This window comes from Rana temporaria, chromosome 3 (assembly GCF_905171775.1).
Source record: "Rana temporaria chromosome 3, aRanTem1.1, whole genome shotgun sequence".
Lineage (NCBI taxonomy): Eukaryota > Metazoa > Chordata > Amphibia > Anura > Ranidae > Rana > Rana temporaria.
Window position 1 is genome coordinate 452,294,384 of NC_053491.1, and position 26,611 is coordinate 452,320,994.

General features: G+C 45.7%; 1 protein-coding gene across 1 annotated transcript in view; it reads right to left on the bottom strand.

The window, feature by feature from the left end:
* Nucleotides 1-26,611, bottom strand: part of LOC120933439 (complement C3-like) — a 235,993-nt gene that overhangs the window by 114,243 nt on the left and 95,139 nt on the right. The window contains exon 23 of the mRNA XM_040346656.1: nucleotides 25,894-25,980. Within this exon, the coding sequence (XP_040202590.1) occupies nucleotides 25,894-25,980 (87 nt within the window). The remainder of the gene's footprint in view (nucleotides 1-25,893; nucleotides 25,981-26,611) is intronic.

Genomic DNA, 26,611 nt, shown 5'->3' on the forward strand with positions numbered 1-26,611 from the left:
AAAAGATAGAGAAACAACGGGATCTATATTTAAAATTGGTTAATAAACGTAATGAACTGAAAGATATTATGAATCAAGAAACCCGAAAGGAATTTAATTTAATCGCTAGGGAAAGATATACGTGGGGGAATAAAACCAATAAACATCTAGCAAGAATGGTGCAGAAAAAGAAATAAAAAAACTATATAGACAAAATCAAAAACGAAAAAGGAGAGATGTTACATACAACAAAGGAAATCGCGGAGACCTTTAGGCTATATTATGAGAGACTGTACGCGGTGGAACAAAGGAAAGGACAGGAGGGAGAAAAAATAAATAAAACTGTAAATTTCCTAAGGGAAGCAGGACTGCCAAAAATAAATAGAAGTGAATCTGAGATAATGGATAGACCAATATCGGAAAAAGAGATTAATTCTGCATTAGCGAGTACAGCATCAGGTAAAAGTCCGGGACCCGACGGTTTCACCAACCTGTATTATAAAAAGTGTAAGGAGATCCTTCTACCAAAATTACGCCAATATTTTAATGGGTTGGGCGAAGATTTCTTTTTGAGACGGGAGGCCTCAGAGGCTATCATAACAGTTATCCCCAAGGAGGGTAAGGATAAAGGGGACTGCTCAGGGTATCGACCAATATCTCTGCTAAATACAGATGTAAAACTGTTTGCAAAGGTCTTGGCCGAGAGAGTAAAACAAGAAATGGCAAAGATGGTACACCCAGACCAGACAGGGTTCATCCAGGGAAGAGAGGGGAGGGATAATGGAGTCAGAGCGGTATTGATAATGCAAAAAATGAAAATAACCGGAATCCCCAGTCTACTCTTGTCGATAGATGCGGAGAAGGCATTTGACAGAGTAGACTGGGGATTCATGCTGCGTACCCTGGATGAAATGGGGTTTGGCCAAAGGATGAGGAAGTGGATAACAACTTTGTATCAGGAACCAAGGGCAAAAATAAAAATAAATGGAAGCCTATCCCAAGAATTGTTAATGAAAAACGGAACTAGACAGGGGTGCCCCCTGTCTCCACTCCTGTTTGTGCTCTCCCTGGAGCCATTATTGGCCAGGATACGTAAGTGCCCCGACATAAGAGGAGTCAAAATAGGGGAGGACGAACATAAACTCTCAGCATTTGCTGATGACGTCCTCTTCTATTTGTCAGACCCTAAAACCTCTATCCCAAAATTATTAGATCTATGCACGTCATACGGAGAAATATCAAATTTCAAAATTAACGTAGCTAAAACCGAGATCCTAAGTATCAATGCCAACGGACGAGAGGAAAAGGATTTAAAACAGAAATACTGCTTCTCTTGGGTAAAAGCACTCAAGTACCTTGGTATTCTTCTAGTCCCATCAATAAAAAAAATGTATGAGAAAAATTATATTCCTTTGCTAAACGAAATTAGGGAGGAAATTGGGAGGATAAAAAATAGACCAATATCCTGGATAGGACGAATAAACTTTTGTAAAATGGTAATCCTACCAAAGATTACCTATAAGTTCCAGATGATACCCATAAGTTTACCCGGAACACTCTTCTCAGCTCTTAAAAAACAGATTATGAACTTCATATGGAGAAATAAGAAACACAGAGTATCCCTCCAAACCCTAAGACAACCCAAAATTAAGGGGGGACTAGCAGTACCAGACATTAAAACATACTATGAGGCTGTGGTTTTGTCGAGGGTGGTGGAGTGGGCTAGGGCCAGTAAGGAAAAAAGATGGGTTAATATCGAAAACGAAATGGCAAAAGCCAGTTTGGACAAGATTATATGGAACCCACCTCAATATAGGACACTAGATAAGAACTCACACGAGATAACTAAAAACGCACTAAAAATTTGGGACACTAAATATAAAAAAATAGAAAAGGAATTTAACTCACCATTACTGGCACTAAAAAACAATGATTATTTTGCACCGGGCAAAACACAGATTGGTGGAAATTGGATAAAAAAGACACCATTCAATTAAGGGATATAATAAAAGATGGGCACATTGTAACACTACAAGAATTAAAGGGGAAAAATTTTTTTGGGGAAATTGACGAATGGAGATACCATCAGCTAGCCCACTTTATACAAAGACTGCCGCACCCACTGAGGTCAGGGGAGCAGTTAACCGATTTAGAAAAATTATGCACATCGGAAAAGGTCAAGGGAACGATCTCACAATTATATAAGATTCTGATAAAGGTGGACGAGCGGATGATCCCTCCTTTTGTTAAAAAATGGGAGAGGGAACTTGGATCAAAGCGAGATAGGACCTCAATAGAAAAAATGCTGACACTGGTCCATTCCTCGGCAGTAGACAGCCGTACAGCTGAGATGAGCTATAAATGCCTGACTGGATGGTACATGACCCCAGATAAACTATCTAAATTCAATGAAGGACAAACGGGAGAGTGTTGGAGGGGATGTGGCTCCCCGGGAACTATGGCTCACCTGTGGTGGAAATGCCCTAAGGTGGAGGAATTCTGGAAAAAAATATTGGGATGCATAGAAGAGATCACAAAAGAAAAAATTAAGCTGGACCCGTGGGTAGTATTGTTTCATGGGGGTGGGGAAAAAAATCAAAAAATATAAAAAAAACCTGGTCCCACATCTATTAAATGCTGCCAAAAGAATAATACCGAGAAATTGGCAGGAAGTAGACTGCCCCCACATTTGGGAGTGGATAGACTCCGTGGAAGAAACTTATAGAATGGAAGAATTGAGAGAAGGAGTGGAAGGCAATGATATAGTTCAAGATAAGAAGTGGGAAAATTGGAGGATTTTTAAGAGATCCTGGAGCTATGCCGAAAAACTTAGGGGCTGAGACCTAAAGATAAAGTAAAACAGAGACGCAGGCATCAGGAGAAAGTTTTCTGGATTGCTTATGGTGAGATAGGGGGAGGGTGGGGTGGCTGAGGGGGGAGGGAGGAATGGGGATAAGGCAAAGGAAGTGAAGAATCGTCTTACCTGAGACTACTAATAAACTAAAAAAGGAAGGAGTTATACCTTAAACCCCCAAAAAAAAAAAAACATGTGTGAAATAAATGTTAAACCTTGAAATGTAAACAAATATGTGAAAAATTCATATATGAAAAATTAAAAAAAAAAACGAATGCAGAGTCCAAAAAGAACACAACATAGTCCGCGAAGAGTTAATTCCAAAAGCAAATCCATGAAGGGTTAACTCCCAAAAAAAGACAAATTGCTTGCCAAGAAAGTAAAAAATACCAGTTACACTTACCGGTAGCTGTTTTTCTATGAGTCTTACAGGACGGCACCTTGAGAGTAGACTGGCTTCACCTGACAGGAAACACAATCAAACACAATCAAAAAGAGGTTTAAAAACCCCGCCCCTCCCCGTGCACCTCAGTTCGTGATAAAGTAACCACCATAAGAGCACGGGAACCAGTATATGAAAATACAAACCATACGAAGTCATCAGGGTGGGAAATAGGCCTGCCGTCCTGTAAGACTCATAGAAAAACAGCTACCGGTAAGTGTAACTGGTATTTTCTCGAGTCGTCTTCCAGGACGGCACCTTGAGAGATAAGCAAGTAACCCTCAGGCCTACCTTAGGGCGGGACCACTGCCTGCAGGACTGCCAAACGTCAAGTCTTGGGGTGACAGGAGTTCCACTCGGTAGTGTTTTAGAAAGGTGTTCTGGCTTGACCACGTTGCTGATCTACAGATTTGTTCCACTGAAACTCCTGCTCTCTCTGCCCAGGAGGTTGCTATAGATCTCGTGGAATGTGCCTTGACTTTAGGTACTGTTTTGCCAGCCTTACTGTATGCTACTGAAATTGCCTGTCTTATCCATCTAGATATGGAGGCTCTAGATGCTTGGCAACCCTTTTTCTGTCCTGAAAAATTGATTAGCAAGTGTGATGAGCGTCTGAACTCACTCACCCTTTCTAAACAAATTAACAAACAGCGTCTTACATCCAAACAATGAAAGGTTCGTTCTCTTTCATTCTGTGGGTTTGCGCAAAAAGAAGGAAGTATAATTTCTTGTGACCTATGAAACTTCGTTGCCACCTTAGGTAGGTACAGGGGATCCTGACTTAGGACCACCCTGTCCTCGAATAAACGAAAATAGGGCTCTTTGATTGAGAGCGCTTGCATGTCTCCTATTCTTTTGGCCGTGGTGATGGCCAAAAGAAAGGAGAATTTAAATACTAACAGCCTAACCGGAATGCTGTCTATCGGTTCAAACGGAGGTTTGGATAGCTGATCTAACACCAGGGAGAGGTCCCAAGGGGGAACTCTGGATATCTGTATAGGTGACAACCTATCCCTGGCCGTCAGGAACCTCTTAATAAGAGGATCCAGAGCCAGCCTCTTGTCTAAAAAGTAGGACAAGGCGGCAACCTGTACTCTTAGGGTTCTCGTAGCTAGTCCTAGATCTACCCCTTCCTGAAGGAACTCCAAGATAACTGATATTTCGGGTAGTGGAGCTTGTCTTGCTGCGCACCAGCGTGAAAACACTCCCCAGGTCTTGGCATAGATCTTTCTGGTAACTTCCTTACGACTCGCTAAGAGGGTATCTATTACCTTCTCTGAGCAACCCTTCCGCTGCAGGTTCCACCTCTCAAGTACCAGGCCGTCAGATTGAAAAAGCCTGGCTCTGGGTGAAAGATCGGCCCCTGCCGCAGAAGGTCCACCCGGACCGGGAGAGGGAGGGGAGGAAGGACTGACCACTGTTCTAACATTGGAAACCAAGATCTTTTGGGCCACCAGGGAGCGATCAGGATCAGCTTCCCTTGTGAACGACTCAGTTTCTGTAATACCCTCGGGATCAGATTCAGGGGAGGGAAGGCATAGGCTAGGTAAAATGTCCAGGCCTGGGCCAACGCGTCCACACCCTCCGATCCCTGATCCCGGGAGAGGGAGAAGAACCTTTCTATCTTCTTGTTCCTCCTGTGAGCAAAGAGGTCTATTTCTGGGTTGCCGAAATGATGACGTACCCAATCGAAGACCTCCTGACTTAGTTCCCACTCTCCCTGGAGAATGGGTTGGCGGCTTAGAAAGTCCGCTTCTAGGTTTAGGACTCCCCTGATGTGAACTGCTGACAGGGAGCGGACTCTCTGTTCTGCCCAGCCTAGAATTTCTAGGGACAACCTTAGGAGCGAACGGGACCTGGTGCCTCCCTGATGGTTCAGGAACGCCACCGTGGTCGCGTTGTCGGAGAGAATTTGTATTTCTTGGTTCAGGATTCTCTCCTCGAATGCTTCCAAGGCTCTTCCGACCGCTGATAATTCTCAGAAGTTGGAAGAGGACTCCCTTTGGTGTCGATCCCAGGAACCCTGGGCCCGCCATGTGGGCTCCCCATCCCCAGGAGCTGGCATCCGTGGTTATCCTGAAGGGGTTTGACTGGTTCCACTGAAGGCCCCTTCCCAGATTCCGAGGAATGAGCCACCACTCCAGAGTGTTCCTTACTGACTCTGGAATGGAGACCCTGGAGTCTAGGGATGTTTCCTTCCCGTCCCAGGAGGAGAGGAGGAAGGCCTGTAGTGGCCTGTAGTGGTCATAAGTCCCAACAACCTCATGATCTCCCTGAGTGAAATATCTGCTGTTCCCCTGACAGACCTGACCACTGAGGCCTCGTACACACGACAGAGTTTCTCGGCAGAATTCACAGAGAAACTCGGTCAAAACCCGGATTCTGCCGATAAACTCTGTCGTCTGTACAGTTTTGGCTCGATGGAGCCGCCGAGGAGCTCGACGAGGAAATAGAGAACATGTTCTCTATTTTCTCGTTGGCCGCGTTGTTCTATAGGAGAAGGCGGCCCGCCGAGGTCCTCGGCGGCTTCATCCCAAAACGAGACGAGGAACTCGACGTGCCAAGCACGTCGAGTTCCTCTGTCGTGTGTACGGGGCCTGAGATGAGTTTCTGGACCTTGTCTACTGGTAGGAGAAGCTTTTTCTCTAAGGAATCTATTAAAAACCCCAGATAGATTTTCCTCTGTTCTGGGAGGAGAGAAGATTTTTCTCTGTTTACAATCCATCCTAAGGATTCCAGTGTAGTCAGGATGGTGGTCAGGTCCGTGAGAAGAAGTGCTCGACTGGGATTGAACAGAAGCAGATCGTCGAGGTAGGGAACAAGGGAGATGCCTTTCAGATGTAGAAAGGCGACCACCTCTGCCAGCACCTTCGTGAAAACTCTTGGGCTGGAGGCAAGCCCAAAGGGGAGAGCGGTGAATTGCCAGTGTTGGATCCCCTGAGAGGAAACAATGGCGAATATCAGGAATCTTTGATGGTCCTGGTAAATGGGGACATGGAGGTAGGCGTTCTTCAGGTCTATGGTTATCATAAATACCCCTTCTAAAAGAAGTCCTTTGAGACTGTAAATGTTCTCCATGCGGAACCTCTTGTAGAGGAGATAAGTATTCAGGGGTTTTAAGTTGATAATTAGACGGAATTTCCCCGAGGGTTTGGGCACTACGAAGATGTGAGAGTACACCCCCTGACCCTGTTGGTCTACCGGAACTGGGACTATGACCCCCTGTTGTGCTAGGTCTGACACATTCCCTAGAAGGCTTGCCACCTTGAGGGGATTTTGGGGTAAATGAGTGAGGAGAAAAATTGGTGGAGGAAGATGGCGGAATTCCAATCTGTAGCCTTCCTTCACTATCTGCAAAATGTGAGGACTCCGCGTTATGCTTTCCCAAGCTGGAAAAATCGGGAGAGCCTTCCCCCGACTCTTGAGTCACTTGGAGTCTTTCCCAGCGGGTTTAGGATCAGGGAAAAGGATTCCCCCTTTTGGTTTATCCTTTTCCATGATCCACCTCCTATTAAAGGCCGCTCTTCAGTCTGAAGGTCGGTTTTTATTCTGGGGGCCTCGAAAAAATCTCCTCCTATTTTGTTTAGGTTTGGGAGGGAACCGCTTACCCTTTTCTGAGGCTCTAGTTAGAGCCTGGTCTAAACCTGTCCCAAAGAGGAGGGATCCCTCAAAGGGCAGGGCACAGAGACGGGACTTGGAGGCCAAATCTCCTTCCCATGTTTTGAGCCATAGTGCCCTTCTCGAGGCGTTAATAAGAGCGCCCGTCTTAGCAGAGGCTCGAACGGTCTCAATTGATGCGTCTGCTAGATAGGCGACAGCGCTACCTATAAATCTAAGGGAATCTCGGATATCCTTAAATTTTGAAGTCTGCGGGATATGTTCCAACATCCTGGACAGCCAGGTATCCGTATTCCTGGCAATGCAGGATGAGGCCAGTGCGGGCCCAAGGGCTGCCGCATTAGCCTCCCAGGCCCTGCGAAGGGAGGTCTCTGCCCGTCTGTCTAGTGAATCTTTTAAATTCCCAGCATCCTCAAAGGAAAGGTCAGACTGTCTAGACAGTTGAGCTAGGGAAGCATCTAGTTTAGGGACTTTGAAAAATTTGTTTTCTAGTTCTTCCTTAAAGGGACAGCGCCTTTTCCAGGTTTTGTACCTTAGTAACTTCTTTTCAGGTTCAGCCCACTCTCTTAGAACTAAGTCCTGAAGAGATTGGTGAACTGGGATAACCTTTGGCTGGGGTTTAGCCAAACCCTGGTACATCTTATCCTGTGCTGACACCAGTTCGGCCGGCTGCTGAATCCCCTCAGAGGTATAGACAGCCGCCAGTAAACCACCCATGTCATCTGCTGAAAAAATTAATTTGCCTGATCTAGCATCTTCATCCTCATCATCTGTCTGGCTATCAATGAGACCTTCTTCCTGAGCCTCCGAATCCTCAGAGTCTGACAGAAGAACGTCCCTAGCCCTCAACAATCTCGGAGCCGAGGTGGATAAGCTCTCCTGTGAGGAGGGCCCAGCTGCTAGGGGATCAGGTTCTTTGGTTTTTAAGACTTCCTTAAACTCCTTTAATGTGGAAAGCATCTCTGACTGAACCGTCAGGAATTCTTTCATTATTAGCGAAGTTTCCTTCCCTGTGAGCTTTTGAATGCACTTAGCACACAAAAGCTTGGAATAGTCTGTGGCTAGCTTAATGCTACAATTCCCACATCTTTTAGCTTTAGATGTATGTTTAGCAGAAACACTAGAAGCCTCCCCCTGGGCAGTAACCTCTTCCCCTGTAAGTAAAAGACAGAGGCTTTAATACAAAAAAGGAGTAGGGGAAGGGAAGGGGGGTGTGTGGGGAATAAGGACCCAGTCCAAGTGCCCCAATGAAGTTTTTAGAGGTAGACTCACCCCTGGTGGCTTCCTCTGCAGCAGCGGTTAGTGCCGGGCGGTCCTCACGCTCCATGGCACCGTCGAATCGGGCGCCACTCTCTCCCCTGCTGCGCTCCGTGTGTGTGTGAGCTAACGCCGATGGCGGCCGCCATTTTGGTGAAGACCGGAACCGGAAATACGTCATCACCACGCGCCGCCATCGACGCAGCGTCGAAATGCTGGCTCCACCGAGAAACGAGCCTGGGAGAACAGCAGCCGGATCCACAGCGCGGAGATGCGTCATTACCCGGCCCAGCAGGTAGGAAGATGCTCGGGAGAGAGGGATTCCAGCCACCTAGGTGTTCTGAGGTAGCCACTATCCCAGATACACCTAGCAGGGGGGGTTTCCAAACATAGTTTTTCCTTCAGCTCCCCCCCCCCGTACAACATGGGGAGACCCTCTGGACAGGCAATAGCCTCACTGAGCTCAAGGCCTCCCAGGACCCATGGCTCACATTCCAAGAGGGGGACCACCAGCCCCAGGCCTTAGGTCTTTTAGAAAAACAAAAAACCGTTTCGCTGGGGGAAACACAATCATGAACTGAGGTGCACGGGGAGGGGCAGGGTTTTTAAACCTCTTTTTGATTGTGTTTCCTGTCAGGTGAAGCCAGTCTACTCTCAAGGTGCCGTCCTGGAAGACGACTCGAGAAATAAAGTTTGGTGAATAATAAGTCCCAAAAATCACGCTGCTCTTGGGAAGATTTGTATCACTCACTACTTCTCTGGCAATACCCTGGTTTATTTTGGGACATATTATTCACCAAACTTTATCTTCACTTTCACTTTTGGGAGTTAACTCTTCACGGATTTGATTTTGGAATTAACTCTACACGGACTGACTATGTTGTGTTCTTTTTGGACTCTGTATTAGTTTTCTTTTTAATTCATTTTTCATATATTAATTTTTCACATATTTGTTTACATTTCAAGTTTAACATTTATTTCACACATGGTTTTAACTAGGGTTGTCTCGATACCACTTTTTTAGGACCGAGTACAAGTACCGATACTTTTTTTAAAATGTGTCCCCAAATGCAGCCATGTCCCCCCACAAATGCAGCCATGTCCCCCACATATGCAGCCATGTCCCCCCCATATGCAGCCATGTCCCCCCATATGCAGCCATGTCCCCCCCATATGCAGCCATGTCCCCCCACAAATGCAGCCATGTCCCCCCCGTATGCAGCCATGTCCCCCCCATATGCAGCCATGTCCCCAAACATATGCAGCCATGTCCCCAAACATATGCAGCCATGTTCCCCACATATATGCAGCCATATGCCCCACATATATGCAGCCATGTCCCCCATATATATGCAGCCATGTCCCCCACATATATGCAGCCATGTCCCCCACATATATGCAGCCATGTCCCCCCACATATATCCAGCCATGTCCCAAAACATATTGCAGCCATGTCCCCCCACATATATGCAGCCATGTCCCCCCACATATATGCAGCCATGTCCCCCATATATCCAGCCATGTCCCCAAACATATGCAGCCATGTCCCCCATCCCTAATGATGATGCCACCGCCGCGTTAATCACTGTGCGGCGAACATTACAGGCAGCTTTCGTTCAAGGAGGAGTGTCTATACACGGCGCGGCGGGAAAAACAGCTATTCAAACTAAAGGTGCCTGTAATGTTCGCCGCACGGTGATTAACGCGGCAGCGGCGGATTTGCGATATACGGCGGCGGGGGGGGGTAAGTATTCTATTTAGGCATCAGGGGTATTTGCGGGAGTACAAGTACTCCCGCAAATACTCGGTATCGGTCCCGATACCGATACTGGTATCGGTATCGGGACAACCCTAGTTTTAACCACATAGCGCTGTACTCTTTCCATTTTTTGAACACATGTGACCTATCTGACCCCCTGACACACACACACTGATCCACCCGACTCCTACTTCCTGCACTACTCACATCACACTGATCTACCTGACACCAACACTGACTATTACACTGACTGACACATACACTGACCCCCGACACCTACACTGACACATACACTGAGTCCCGACACCTACACTGACACATACACTGAGTCCCAACACCTACCTGACACCTACACTGACCCCCCGACACCTACACTGACCCCCGACACCTACACTGACCCCCAACACCTACTGACACATACACTGAGTCTCAACACCTACCTAACACATACACTGATCCCAGACACCTACACTGACCCCCGACACCTACCTGACACATACACTGACCCCCGACACATACACTGACCTGACACATACACTGACCCCCGACACATACACTGACCCCCGACACCTACCCGACAACTACACTGACCCCCGACACCTACACTGACACATACACTGAGTCCCAACAACTACCTGACACATTCACTGACCCCCGACAACTACACTGACCCCCGACTGGCACCTACACTGACCCCCGACTGGCACCTACACTCACCCCCGACTGGCACCTACACTCACCCCCGACTGGCACCTACACTCACCCCCGACTGGCCCCTACACTCACCCCCGACACTGACCCCTGACACCTACACTCACCCCCGACACCTACCTGACACATACACTGACACATACACTGACCCTCGACACCTACCCAACACATACACTGACACCCGACACCTACCCGACACATACACTGACACCCAACACCTACCCGACACCTACACTGACCCCCGACACCTACCCGACAACTACACTGAGCCCCGACAACTACACTGACCCCCGACAACTACCCGACAACTACACTGACCCCCGACACCTACACTGACACATACACTGAGTCCCAACACCTACCTGACACCTACACTGACCCCCCGACACCTACACTGACCCCCTGACACCTACATTGACCCCCCGACACCTACACTGACCCCCCGACACCTACACTGACCCCCGACACCTACACTAACCCCCGACACCTACACTGAGTCCCAACACCTACCTGACACATACACTGACCCCCGACAACTACACTCACCCCCGACTGGCACCTACACTCACCCCCGACTGGCACCCTCCCCCAACCCCCGACTGGCACCTACACTCACCCCCGACACTGACCCCTGACACCCACACTCACCCCCGACACCTACCTGACACATACACTGACCCCTGACACATACACTGACACCCGACACCTACCCAACACCTACACTGACTCCCAACACCTACCCGACAACTACACAGAGCCCCGACAACTACACTGACCCCCGACACCTACCCGACAACTACACTGACCCCCGAAACCTACCTGACACATACACTGACCCACTGACCTTACACCTACACTGACCTACTACACAGACCCACCTAACTCCTACAGTAGGAGTCCTACTTCCTGCACTACTCGCACTACTCACACCCCCCTCCCCCCAGCTTGGTGCAAGTCCTCCTTACCTCTGTCTGCTCTTCTCCAGACTCCAGGACTCTCCTCAGGACCCCAGCACTGGATGTGCAGATAAGGATTAAACAGCAGCGTGGTCAGTAAACAAGCCAAAAGGTCAATCACGAGTGGTTGCAGGTTGGGATCAGGCAGTAGAGTAGTCAAAAAACAAGCCAAGGGTCAATCACGAGTGGTAGCAAAATACAGATGGCAGCAGGGAAGTCAAGAGAAAGGCACTGGCTGAGAAGGCACAATAACCTGGCAAAGAGGAAGTGCTGAGACAAGGCGTATATAGGAAGTTCATGGGAGGAGCAAGGAGTTCAAGGTTTAACAGTAATCAAGACTCAAGGCAGGGTTGTCCAATGGATCAGATAGGTTTGTCCAGCAGATCAGGCAGGGCACTGTCCAGCATCCCAGATATCTTAGTGGGAAGAGTCAATGCCAGACACAGATGAGGTCCCAGGTTCAAGCCCAGGTCCTGACAGTACTCCCCTCCTCTCAGGACGTCCTCTGGACATCTTAGGGCTGGGTTTGTGAGGAAACCTCTGGTGGAATTCTCTTGTTAATCTAGGGGCATGAACGTTCTCCTCAGGCTCCCAAGAATTTTCTTCTGGCCCATATCCTTTCCATTCGACCAGATATTGTAGCTTTTTCCTAAAGATCCTGGAATCAATAATTTTCTCTACCACAAATTCTACTTCACCCTGTACCTCAAAAGGTGGAGGAGGTGGAAGAATTCTTCCAGAAAAGGGATTTTTATTAAATTTTTTAAGTAGTGATATGTGAAAAACAGGGTGAATTTTCATCAGGAAGTTTTAAGCGAAAGGTAAACGGATTGATTTGAGCAGACATCTTGAATGGTACTATAAACTTCTGGCCTAGCTTTGCAGATGGAACATGGACCTTCAAATTTCAGCAGCCTTCTTGTAACATTCCTGAGTCTCCTTCAAAGTGTTGATTAATTTCTCATGAATCTCCTGCAATGTAGTTAATCTGGTGGTAACAGAAGGAATTGGAGTTGAGATAGGGAGATCAGGAATAAATAATGGATGATACCCGTTGTTTAAATAAAAAGGACTTTGAGAAGTGGAGCTATATTTAGAATTGTTATATGCAAACTCTGCTGTAGAAAGATCATCCACCCAGTCATCTTGAAGATAACTGAAAAAACTTCCAAGGTACTGCTCCAAGGTTTGATTGGTCCTCTCAGTCTGACCATGAATAAGCACTAAGTGTGAAACACGTCGGCTGTTTTTGATTCCTGCTGTGTATTTGCGGTGTTTGCTTATGTTCCTTCAATAAAGACAACTCAAGAGTTCTTTGGTGTGTGGCCGTCCATCCATCCTTTGCTACTTTTCAGTCTGACCATTAGACTGGGGATGAAAAGCAGAACACGGGTTAACTGTTACACCTAAAGCTGAGCAAAAATTTTGAAGTAAACTGTTCTTCTCTGTCCGACACCACATCGTCAGGAATTCCATGTAGTTTAAATACTTCTCGAAGCCTTAAAGGGTTTGTAAACATATTATACTTACCTCCACTGTGCAGCTCGTTTTGCACAGTGTGGCCCCGATCCACGTCTTCTGGGGTCCCTCGGTGGCTGTCTCTGGTCCTCCCCGCAAGAACTCCACACATTCATGTGAGAGAGCTTGCATGGCAGTGAGTCCTTGCAGGCGCGCTCCCGTGATGCAGCCGATGGCCATAGCCGCCAACTGTATCACTCGGCCCCGCCCCTGTGTCATTGGTTGTGATTGACAGCAGTGCGAGTCAATGGCTGCGCTGCTTCAATTGACCAATGAATGTGCCGGGAAGCTGTCCAAGATGCCAGCGCGTTCACGGCTCGGGACTTTCGAGGGGTCAGGTAAGTAAACGGGAGGCTGGGGGGACTGGAAGTTTTTTACCACCTTAATGCATAGAAAGCATTAGGGTGAAACATTTTTTACCTTTACAACCCCTTTAACTCAGCAGTTTGTTCAGCTGAAGGTACCCCCTTAACAGATATAAAATGAGCTATCTTAGTGATACGGTCAACAACAACCAAGATAGTGGTTATTTCTTTTTAGGGAGGTAAATCTACCACAAAGTCAATAGAAATTGAGCCCCATGGTCTTGATGGAACAGGGAGTGGCTGGAGCAACCCCAAAGGAGAAGCTCGGGGAGTCTTACTGCGTGCACAGGTAAGGCATGAGGCCACATAGTGTTTGACGTCTTTTTTATAGCTGGGCCACCAAAATGAACGTGACAAGAGCTCTTCTGTTTTGGAAATCCCAAAATGCCCAGCAAGTTTTGAGTCATGAACCAACTTGAGGTCCTCAATCCGAGCAGATTCAGGTACATAGAGACTATGTGCATGAGTCCAAAAGCCATTCTTGTACACAAGGTTAATATCTGCAGACCGATGATTGAGAAGAGTGTCATTTTCATACCCCTCCTTTAGAAGACTCAAGAATGTCTTGAAACCCATGGCTCCTATGATGTTCTTTTGAGGCAGAATCATACATTCAGGGTTGTCTTCCTGCCATGGTTCAGTCAACATTCTTCATAATGCATCGGCCTTACCATTCCTTGACCCAGATCGATACGAGATGATAAAATGAAACTGAGAAAAGAACAGTGACCAACGTGCTTGTCTAGATTTTTATGATCAGTGGGGTGGATTTAGGTACGACTTGCGCCCTCTTACGGAGGCGCAGCGTACCGTTTTAACGCTGCGCCTCCGTAAATTACCTGCGCTACGCTTCATTCACGAAGCAGTAGCTCCGTAATTTGCGTGGGCGCTCCGTAAAAATGGCCGGCGTAAGCGCGCGTAATTTAAATGATCCCGTAGGGGGCGTGGATCATTTAAATTAGGCGCGTTCCCACGCCGAACGTAGTGCGCATGCTCCGTCGGGAAACTTTCCCGACGTGCATTGCGGCAAATGACGTCGCAAGGACGTCATTTGCTTTAACGTGAACGTAAATGGTGTCCAGCGCCATTCACGATTCATTTACGCAAACGACGTAATTTTCAAACATCGCGACGCGGGAACGACGGGTATACTTAGCATTGGCTGCCCCTGCTGATAGCAGGAGCAGCCTTACGCAGAACCCGAAGAACGCAAACGACGTAAACTGCGTACGCAGGGCGCGTGTACGGTTGTGAATCGGCTTTAGTATGCAATTTGCATACTCTACGCTGACCACTACGGGAATGCCACCTAGCGGCCATCGTAAGAATGCAGCCTACGATATGACTGGCATAAGAGCCTTATGCCAGTCATATCTTAGGCTGCAGTCGGCGTATCGACCTTTCTGAATCAGGAGCAGTCGATACGCCGGCGCAACTAAGCAATTGCGCTGCGTAACTATGGTTACGCAGACGCAATTGCTTACTGAATCCACCCCAGTGAGAACTGAGAACAATTACTGGATGCTTAGCCCCTTCCAGCAGATGCCTCCATTCAGAAAAGGCTTCCTTAATTGCCAGTAATTCCTTATTCCCGATGTCATAATTTCTTACGGCTGATGACATTAAAGGGTCACTAAAGGAAAAAAAAATGTTGCCTAGAATTAATGTCTGCAAGGTAGACAGACAGAATAGTGTAATGATTCTGTTAAAAAACAAGAAAATACCTATTAAATTCCTTCATCTATATAACCTCCGGTGTTCTAGTTTCTGTTCTCTCATTCACTTCCTGGTTTGCTTTGTTTGTTCATGTAAGTACTACATTTCCCAGTATGAATTGCGGCACGCCCAGTAATTCACACCTCCTTGAGGTCTCTAACACGTAGAGAGCGTCCTGCCTCACAGATGTATTTCCCAGGAGGGGGTGAGCACGTTACTGACCACCGCAGTAAAGCCTCCCATCACGGTGGTCAGTAAAATCAGACAAGCAGGAAGTGAACAGAACAGAGAAGAAATAGAGCAACTTCTGAGCAAAAACGAACAATGAGAAAGTGAAAAGAGGAATGTCTGCAGGTAAAGGATGCTTATTATGAAAAAAAAAATTCCGTTACAACCCCTTTAAGCAAGAGAAATACGTACAAGGATGAAGCTGCATCTTTTCTCCTTTTCACTGAGAAAGGATAGCTCCCACAGCAGAGTCTGAGGCATCCACTTCAGGATCGAGATGTAACAATATTGATGCAGAAGTGAAGAGTCTTTAGCTTAATAAAAGCAATCTGTGCCTCAGCTGACCACACAAAGGGCATCCCTTTCTTTCTCAGCTGTGTAATTGGTGCTATCACTTTAGAGAAGTTTCTTATGAATTTTCTGTAGAAGTTGGCCAAACCAACAAATTGTTGTATCTCTTTAACATTACCAGGCCAATCCACCACTGCTTTGATCTTCTCATGATCCATGCTTGAGGCTGGGTTCACACTACTACACTACTTTCATCCTACTTTGCTCTGTGTTCAATGTTTCCCTATGAGAGCGTCTTGTAGCGTCCTACACAAGTCGGTCCGACTTTGAAAATGCTCCCTGTACTACTTTTGGTCCTACATTGATCCTACTTCAGACCCATTGAATATCATTGAAGTCGGACCAAAGTAGTATCCTGTTCATGAAAGTAGGATGGATGTAGGAGCAATGTAGGATAAATGTAGGACCAATGTAGCAGAGCAAAGTAGGATGGAAGTAGTGTAGTAGTGTGAACCCAGCCTAATTCTTTTAGGCCCCGTACACACGAGAGGATCCATCCGCTGGAATTGATCCGCGGACCGACTCCAGCCGATAGATCCCCTGGTGTGTACAATCCAGCGGATCTGTTTCCGCTGATTTTTATCCCCTGGGATGGATTTCAAGCGGATAAAAATTTGAAGACATGCTTTAAAATCTATCCGCTTGAATCCATCCCAACGGATTGATCCGCTGGTCTGTACAGACTCACCGAATCAATCCGTCCGAATGGATCCCCCGCATGCGTCGTAATGATTCGACGCATGCGTGGAATTCCTTATATGACAGCGTCGCGCATGTCGCGACACGTCATCGCGATGGGATTTCGGCGCGGATTTCGATCCTATGGTGAGTACACTCCATCGGATCCAAATCCGCGGAAATCCTCGAGAGGATTTATCCGCGGAAACGGTCCGTTGGACCGTATTCGCGGATAAATCCTCTCGTGTGTACTAGGCCTTAGGAGAAATAATATATCCCAGAAACTGCATCTGGGTTCGTTCAAACTCGCATTTCTCCAATTTAATATAAAGTTGGTTCTTCCTTAGCCTTTCAAAGACAGTTTAAACATGTTTGCGATGTTCCTCCAGGTAATTAGAAAAGATGAGAATATCATCCAGATAAGCAATCACAAACTGGTCCAATAGGTCTCGAAAAGCATCACTGATGAAGTGTTGGAAAGTGGCAGGGATGTTGCAGAGGCCAAAAGGCATAACCATGGCTATATCTGGTTCTAAAGGCGGTTTTCCATTTGTCTCCTTGACGCGTGCGGATGAGGTTATATGCCCCCCGTAAGTCTAGTTTTGTGAAGACTTTGGCAGAGTGGAGTCTTTCCAACATTTCAGAAATTAAAGGAAGTGGATAGCAGTATTTAATAGTGATTTTATTAAGGTCACAGTAGTCAATGCACGGACTCAAGGTGGAATCTTTCTTTGCAACAAAGAACAGGGCTGCCCCTGCAGGAGACGTTGAGGTCTAATGAAGCCCTTCTCTATATTCTCATCAATCCATTCCCTGAGAACTTTTAATTCAAGTTCTGAAAGATTTAAAAGTTGGCCAAAGGTATTTCAGCCCCTGGGAGCAGTTCGATGGGACAATCATATGGGCAATGAGTAGGTAACTGATCATCATTCTTCTTATCATAGACATCCCGGGAACTTATGATATTGTGAAGTCCGGTTGTCATATGACTGCGTAGTTACAACATCCATCTGTGAATCCTTGACCGGCAAAGAGCTTGTTTGACGGTTCTCTACAGAATTCCCTGCAATGGGGGGGATGTAAAGTTTATAATCCGTGCTTCCCAGTTGATGGAGGGATTATGGGTGGAAAACCAGGGAATGCCTAGGAGGACGGGAAATTTAAGTGTTGTAATCAGCTGAAAACTGATGGTCTCATGATGATTAGCCTCAAATTGCAGTACCAAATGGACTGTCTCATGGGTAACAGGTCTTGAAGTTAAGGGTGAACCATCGACCATCTCCATACCGATGGGAGCAGACTTTTTTCTTGTTTGCATATTATTACTGTGGGCAAAGTCCACAAAGTTCCCCCCAGCCCCAGAGTCCAGCATAGCAGAGCAAGGAATTTTAATACCATCAGAGATGAGTTTATTAGGAATGATAAAATGGGATAAAACAGAATTGACTTTATCCTCTTCATGAATCAATGGGGAGATCGACTGGGTAATATAGTTTATTTGTTCATGCAAAAATCACATTAGTCACCGCAATTGTTCTTCTAACCTTGTTCAGACAGTTAACCAGGTAATGCCCAGAGTCCCCACAATATAAACACAGGTTTTGTGAACGTCTTCTCTCTTTCTCCTGAGTAGAAATGGATCTCTTAATTGCATCAACCTGCATAGGTTCAGCTGTGTCAGAATCTGAAGAAACTCTTGGATCCTTCTGAACAAATTGACTAGCAGAGAAACGCATGCCACCATTACTTCCACACATTCCCAGCCTCTCCTTCCTCCTTTCTGTAAGTCTTTTATCAATTCCGATACATAGTTGGATGAAGGCCTCAACACCATTAGGAGTCTCCACTCTGGCAAGCTCATCTTTTACCTGTTCAGAAAGCCCTTGGCAGTACTGACTTTTTTGTGCTGCTGGGTTCCAAGTGGTATCTGTGATCCAACGTCTGAATTCAGCTGTGTACTCAGCAACAGAACGTTTACCCTGCCGTAAACTATGCAACTTTGCGTCAGCAGTAGCACAACGATTGGGATCATCAAAAATCTGATTTAATTGCAGCCTCAAAAGTCTAAAAATTATTCAACATTATGCAAAATCTGTTTTTAAACTGTTTTAATAAATAGTGGTAACATACTGCACCATTATGGCTATTCATTTTTTATGAGAAATACTAGAGCCAAACTTTCCACCAGACTGTTGGGAAAGGCTGCTGGTGGACATATTGCTACAACGCCAACAGAAAGAGACCCCCGACAACAACATGGACACCCCCGCCCATTCTGGGACAAACCATCGCCCCTAGCACCAAAGTAGAAAGTCTCGGAGTCACTTTCGACACCCACATGACAATGGATGCACAAATAAGTTCAGTAGTCAGCGGATCCCACCATCTGCTGCGCATGCTATGTGAACTCATTCCCTTTATCCCAAAAGAAGACACTGCGGTCGTGGTAGGAACAATAATCAACTCAAGACTCGACTATGCAAACGCCCTCTACCTCGGACTCCCAAAGTACCAAATCGCCTGTCTACAAGTCGTTCAAAACACGGCAGCATGACTTGTGACTTGGAAAAAACCCTGGGAATCAATCTCGCCCTCCCTTAGATCTCTTCACTGGTTACCAGTAAAAGACAGAATTATATTTAAGGCACTTTGTCTGACACATAAGTGTGTTCAAGAAAGTGCCCCCCAATATCTTTGCGAAAAAATAAAATACCACAACACCCATCGTGTTCTCCGATCCACCAACCAAAAACTACTTCAGATACCCAAGGCCAGACACAAGTTCAAAGGAGAACCAAGATTTGCAGTCCAAGGACCTAGACTATGGGACGGACTACCAACTAGCATCTAAATGGAGGTGAATCACCAGGCCTTCAGGAATAGACTCAAAACCCATCTATTCTGAATCAAAATACAGTAGGGAATGGATACTAAGCGCCCTGAGGCGATTCAGTTCGCATATGTAGCGCTATATAAATTTCTCGCTCACTCACTCACTTAGGGTGGTTATCCTGTAATGAACCAAAGGTGCACACTTACAGTATATCCATCTGGTGAGTGTTCATTTTCACTAGGTGATGGTGGCAAAGCACTTTAAGGGTGGAAGTAGAAACACCAAACTACCAAATAAGGATCAGCAGTGAAAGGAGTGATCATTCATTAAGGACATTCATCATATTTGTCATTTCACACCAAAAATCTATTTGCACACTGCACTATGTACTCAGTGGAATAAGGTGGAAGACAATAAATGCACCTACTGTGTTTGTTTTATATTTCTATTTGCATTTGCACTTTAATCTTTGGCAAAAACTGACCATATTGCACAGGTTTTTTTTTGCATCTATACTTGATTGATTCACCAATTGACCTTTTGGGGAACATTGTATATCGGGACCTAAAAGATTTCTTTGATACTGTTTGCATTTGATTTGTATGGCACATTATATTGATTTAGGAGTAGGTATTGGGAGCATTCGTTGTAGTTTTTTTTTTTTTTACGAAAAGCAGGGCATATTTATCTACATAATTTATGTACTTGGCACAATAAGATATTATTTAAATTGGCATTGGAGTTAGCGCAATCCACAACTGGTTATAATACAAATATTCCACTCTAGGGTGGCATACATCGGATTGCAGCAAACTAAAACAATAGAGACATATTTGTGGTTTGTGCACCGATAGCATCTTCCTTCAGATTCATTATAAAGCCTGATTCTGTGAAACTGTCAAGTACCATTAGTCCGTTACTTAATTGTTTAGTGAACATAGCATCAAAGGAGTAGATTTTCCTATTGAATGAATACATTAAGTAATTAAAAGGACACTGTCATAAGAGATTAATGGAAGCTGCCATTACTAACTACTAGAGAGCCGCGCTATAGACGAAAGACGTCCTCAGCGCGGCTCTCAAGTGCCGGGTGGACGTCCCTGGACGTCCTCCGGGGGGCGCGCAGCGGGGAAACACTGTGCCTGGCGCATCGCTGGGATGCCGATGCGCGTGCCTGGCGGTCGCGATGTCCCGCGATCGGCAGTGACAGAGCAGGGACGTGGATCTCTGTGTGTAAACACAGACATCCATGTCCTGTCAGGGAGAGAAGACTGATGCTGTGTCACTTGTACATAGGGACACAGCATCGGTCACCTCCCCCAGTCAGTCCCCCTCCACACACAGTTAGAACACACCCAGGAAATACATTTAATTCCTTCCTCACCCCCTAGTGTTAACCCCTTCACTGCCAGTCACATTTACACAGTAATTAGTGCATTTTTATAGCACTGATCGCTGTATAAATGTGAATGGTCCCAAAATTGTGTCAAAAGTGTCCAATATGTCCGCCGCAATATCGCAGGACTGACAAAAAAATCGCAGATTACCGCCATTACTAGTAAAAAATAAAAAACAAATCATAAATCTATCCCCCATTTTGTAGGCGCTAGAACTTTTGCGCAAACCAATCAATATACGCTAATTGCGATTTTTTTTAACAAAAATATGTAGAAGAATACGTATCGGCCTAAACCGAGAATTTTTTTTTTTTTTTTTTAAATTGGGATATTATTATAACAAAAAGTAAAAAATATTGTGTGTTTTTTTTTATTTTTTTTAAATTGGGATATTATTATAACAAAAAGTAAAAAATATTGTGTGTTTTTAAATCTTCTGTCTTTTTTTGTTTATAGCGCAAACAAATTAAATCGCAGAGATGATCAAATACCACCAAAAGAAAGCTTTATTTGTGGGGGAAAAATGATAAAAATATAATTTGGGTACAGTGTTGTATGACCGCGCAATTGTCATTCAAAATGTGTCAGCGCTGAAAGCTGAAAATTGGTCTGGGCAGGAAGGGGGTTTAAGTGCCCAGTAATGAAGTGGTTAAGAATGCTATTTCCCTGGCTGAAAAAGAAAAACAAACAAGGCGCCTCTAAGTGCAGAAGTATAAAACTTTTAATATCCCCTAAAGGGGTTAAAAACACTTACAAGATGGTGGATGAAACAGGCATGTAGCAGGTAAGTGCGTCCAGGCGAAGTTCCAGTGGCAGGGCAGTCCCAGTTTGTGATGGTAAACAGCCAACTTCAGTCTGTGATGGTAACAGCCAATCTCGTGGACTTCCCTGGAAGCTTTACCATCCCAGACTGGGACTGCCCTGCCACTGGAACATCTGCTACATGCCTGTTTCATCCACCATCTTGTAAGTGTTTTTAACCCCTTTAGGGGATATTAAAAGTTTTATACTTCTGCACTTAGAGGCGCCTTGTTTGTTTTTCTGTTTCCATTAGAGATTGCTTGTCTCCCTGAGTGCTGCCTAAAGTGTGTGAAGATTTGCTACCCTCTCCAACACAGACTTTATCTGTCAGGATTCAAATGCATGGAGCGCCCTGGATATACACATTTTCTATTTCTCTGGCTGGCATTCTGATGCTCTAACTTCAATGCTGTTTGAGTTGATGGCCAAGAACAAATATAGAGATAGCTAGATCTGGCTCTTTTCGACACCCATATACAGCACCTTTGTTCTGGGACTGTGACTTAACATACCAAAGTCAAAAATAGCCAGGCATATAGGGCCAGATTCTGAAAGAATTACGTTGCTCCACGGCAGCGTAAGGCCGGGTACACACGAGAGGATTTATCCGCGGAAACGGTCCCCCGGATTTTGATCTCATGGTTGTACTAACCATGAGATCGAAATCCCCGCGAAATTCCGTCCGCGGTGACGTGTCGCGCCGTCGCCGCGTCATCATCGCGACGCTGTCATATAAGGAATTCCACGCATGCGTCGAATCATTACGACGCATGCGGGGGATGGATTCGGACGGATTGATCCGGTGAGTCTGTACAGACCAGCGGATCAATCCGTTGAAATGGATTCCAGCGGATCGATTTCTTAGCATGTCAAGAAATTTTGATCCGCTGGAAATCCATCCCCGGGGACAAAAATCAGCGGAAACAGATCCGCTGGATCGTACACACCAGGGGATCTATCCGCTGGAGCCGGTCCGCGGATCAATTCTAGCGGATCGATCCTCTCGTGTGTACGGGGCCTAACATATGTGATTTACGTTACACCGCCGCAGGTTTACAGTGTAAGTGCCTGATTCACAAAGCTCTTACCTGTAAACTTGCGGCGGTGTAACGTAAATCTGCTCGGCGCAAGCCCGCCTAATTCAAATGGGACGGGCACCATTTAAATTAGGCGCGTTCCCTCGCCGAACGTCCTGCACATGCTCCGTCGGGAAAATTACCCGACGTGCATTGCGCTAAATGACGTCGCACGGACGCCATTTGTTTCGACGTTTACGTAAATGGCGTCCAGTGCCATTCACGGACGACTTACGCAAACGACATGGTTTTTTTAATTTTGACGCGGGAACGACGGCCATACTTAACATGGCTTAGAACACCTAGGGCTCAGCCCTAATTTTACGCGGCGTATCTCAACGGAAACAACGTAAAGTTAGATCGACTGGCAGCGCGGATGTTCGGGAATTCGCCGTAACTAGTCATTTGCATATTCTACGCCGACTGCAATGGCCTCGACACCTAGCGGCCGGCCTAGAATTGCATCCTTAAGATCCGACAGTGTAAGTCAATTACACCTGTTGGATCTTAGGGCTAGCTATGCGTAACTGATTCTATGAATCAGCCGCATAGTTAGGACGGGCGGATCACAGAGATACGACAGAGTATCAGGAGATACACCGTCGTATCTCTTTTGTGAATCTGGCCCATAGGATTTTCAGTAGGTTTGCAATGGCAGCCCTTATACTGAAGCTACAGCCATAAGCTTTTTTCAGCTGCCGCTTTTGCAGGGTGAGTGCGCATTTCATAAGTTTGGTAAATGGGAGTTCACGTGGTGATATTCCTTATGCTGTTACACATGTGATACACATGGATTTTCATTTTCTGGACTTTTGGATCATCACAAGGAATTTATGGGCTTTGTTGTTAAAGATTCATACAGTGCCTTGAAAAAGTATTCACACCCCAATTTTCCAAATTTTGTCATGTTACAACCAAAAACGTAAATGTATTACCGTATTTATCGGCGTATACCGCACACTTTTTTGCCCTTAAAATCAGGGCAAAATCGTCGGTGCGCGATATACGCCGATACTCGGTTCCCGCGCTGTGTTTGAATGCCGCAGACGACATATACCGAGCGCAGTACACTCGGGTACACTCGGCCAGGCTCGGCTCCCCTCGCGGTTATGCGAGAGGAGCCGAGCGTGCCCGAGTGTACTGCGCTCGGTATATGTCAGCGACGGAGGCGTTCAAACACAGTGCGGGAAGCGGGGGAAGCGGGGAGGACATCACGAAGGCCGCAGATGGACGCCAGACCAGACAAGGCCACCGATGGACGCTGGGCAAGACACCAAAACTGTAAGTAATAAAAAAAAAAATCCAGGAATTTCACGTCTAGATTAGGGGGTGCGCGCTATACGCTGGTGCGCGCTATAGGCAGATAAATACGGTATATTGGGATTTAATGTGATAGACCAACACAAAGTTGCACATAATTGTGATGTCAAAGGAAAATGATAAATGTTTTTTTTTTATTTTTTACAAATAAATATCTGAAAAGTGTGTCGTGGATTTGTATTGAGCCCCTACTTCGATACCCCTAACTAAAATCTAGTGGATCCAATTGCCTTCAAAAGTCACCTAATTAGTAAAGAGAGTCTACCTGTGTTTAATTTAATCTCAGTATAAATCCAGCTGTTCCGTGAAGCCCTCAGAGGTTTGTTTGAGAACCTTAGTGAAGGCAAAGGAACACACCAGACAGGTTAGGTTATAAAAAAAATATTAAAAGCTTTGAACATCTCATGGAGCACTGTTTAATCCATCATCTGAAAATGGAAAGCGTATGCCACAACTGCAAACCTACCAAGACATGGCCGTCCACCTAAACTGACAGACCGGGCAAGGAGAGCATTAATCAGAGAAATTTTCAAAAAAGTCACAGGTACTCTTCAAACATGTTCCTCTATGCTTCTTACAATGCCCCCTATAGGTGATGCGCTCACCGGAATTACTCACCCCACGCAGGGGTAGCTCACTTTCACAGTATTTGCCACTGCGCAGCAATATCCAGATCTGCGCTTTTAGGATTCAATCTTTTCTTTACACTTTAGATGTTACTCCACATCACCCACCTTTCTATTCCAGAGCCGGAGGATCCCACAGCTTTAGATGTGACTGCCATGTTGTGCAGGAGGATTTCAAATTTAAACACTTGAAAATTGCTGCTCACAGACACTTTCTATACAATCTGACAGAGCTTGCAAAGAAGAATGGGCAAAAATGTCCCTCTCTTGATGTGCAAAGCTGGTAGAGACATCCCCAAAAAGACTTGCAGCTGTAATTGCAGCATAGAGTGGTTCTATAAAGTATTGACTCGCCACTTTGTGTTGGTCTATCACATAAAATCCCAATAAAATACATTTACGTTTTTTGTTGTTACATGACAAAATGTAGAAAATTTCAAGGGGTATGAATACTTTTTCAAGGTACTGTATATGTGATTTTGCATATTGACACTGAATTTTATATTTTTATCTAGGATCGAAGAGCTGCAATTATTGAATTATCAATTTTCAAGCAAATAATGCTGATTTTAAACTGTGCGTTAAAAATTAAAACAATTGTCCCAGACATATAGGCCCGGATTCACAAAGCACTTACGCCGACGTTTCTCAATATATGCCGACGTAAGTGCAAATGTGCGCCGTCGTATCTGTGCGCCGAACCCACAAACTAAGATACGCCTAAAAAAAGGCTTCAGCCTTCCGATGTAACTTGCTTAGGCCGGCGTAGGGTGGTCGTACATTTACGTTGGGTGCATATTTACCCTCCCATTGATCAGCCATTCAAATATGCAAATGAGGAAAATTTGCCGATTCACGAACGTACGTTGCTTTCGACACAGTGCGCGTAAGTTATACGTCCGGTGTAAAGTTATGCCCCATAAAGGAGGTGTAACTCAGCAGCATCCATGCAAAGGGCTGCACCAGGGAACCCAAGTCTATGTAGTTTACATTGGATGTGTGTCTGGCTGGGCGTAGGTTACGTTCACGCCGTAGACAGTGATCCGACGTATCTTAGGCAGTTGTTCTGACGTGATTCTGAGCATGTGCACGGGGATGCGTCCACGGGATGGCGCATGCGCCGTTAGTAATAAGTATCTGTCTGGCGCTCGGCCCATCATTTGCATGGGGTCACGCCTCATTTGCATGGCTCACGCCCATTTCCACCTACACCGGCTTACGCCTTAGAAACCCAGCGCAGTTTTAGGAGCAATGGCTTTGTATATTCCATGCTTGCCTCTCTGCGCTGCATCGGCGTAGCGTATCTTATTTGCGCTACGGGGGCGTAATGTGCGCCGGCTCTCTGTGAATCCGGGCCAAAGTGTTTAAAGTAGCCCCACCCAAAAAAAATTATTGGGAGATACATAACCTTTTACATTGACGATGAGTGAAATAGACGACTGTGGAGCGATCTTCTTATTCTTGAGTGATTTGACATTCACTACCTGCTCTCCACCTACAAAGATCAAAGAGGAACATTCAGTGTATAGTAAGTACATTTACTGTCTCCATTTAGGGTTCACAGTGCAGGCTGCTGCCCAACCATTGCCTAAATCTACAGTATTATAAAACAAACTGATCTTCCTAAAGACAAATTCCAGACAGATTTTTTATTTATTTTTTGCTATTATTTTTGTGTGTGTGTATAAAAGCATTAGATCATTTGTCAAAGTCATTACTTGAGCCAACTTGGCTTATATTTGGCAGCTCACCAAAAATACGAGAACTCCTCCAGGAGAGGACATTCACCCGAGTTGAGACATGTAATAGGCCAAAGAGAATGCCAAATGAAAAATCCTTAGGAATCCAAAGTCTTTATTGTTTAACTGATTAAAAAAAAAAACAAGGCAAAAGACAGGCAATGAAGCCACACGATGAAGGGGCCCCCAAAACACATTGGATGTATTTTACCCTGCTTGTTGTAACCAGTTACACATTAAAGACTTTGAACGCCTAAGGATTTTTTTCTTTGGCACCCTCTTTAACCTATTACACTTAGGTTGGTTTATTGTTGAGTTCCTTACCGAGATTTAAATGCTTACCTACAAAGCTTGAAAAATAAGTATTGGTGGCAAGTGCCGTTTATA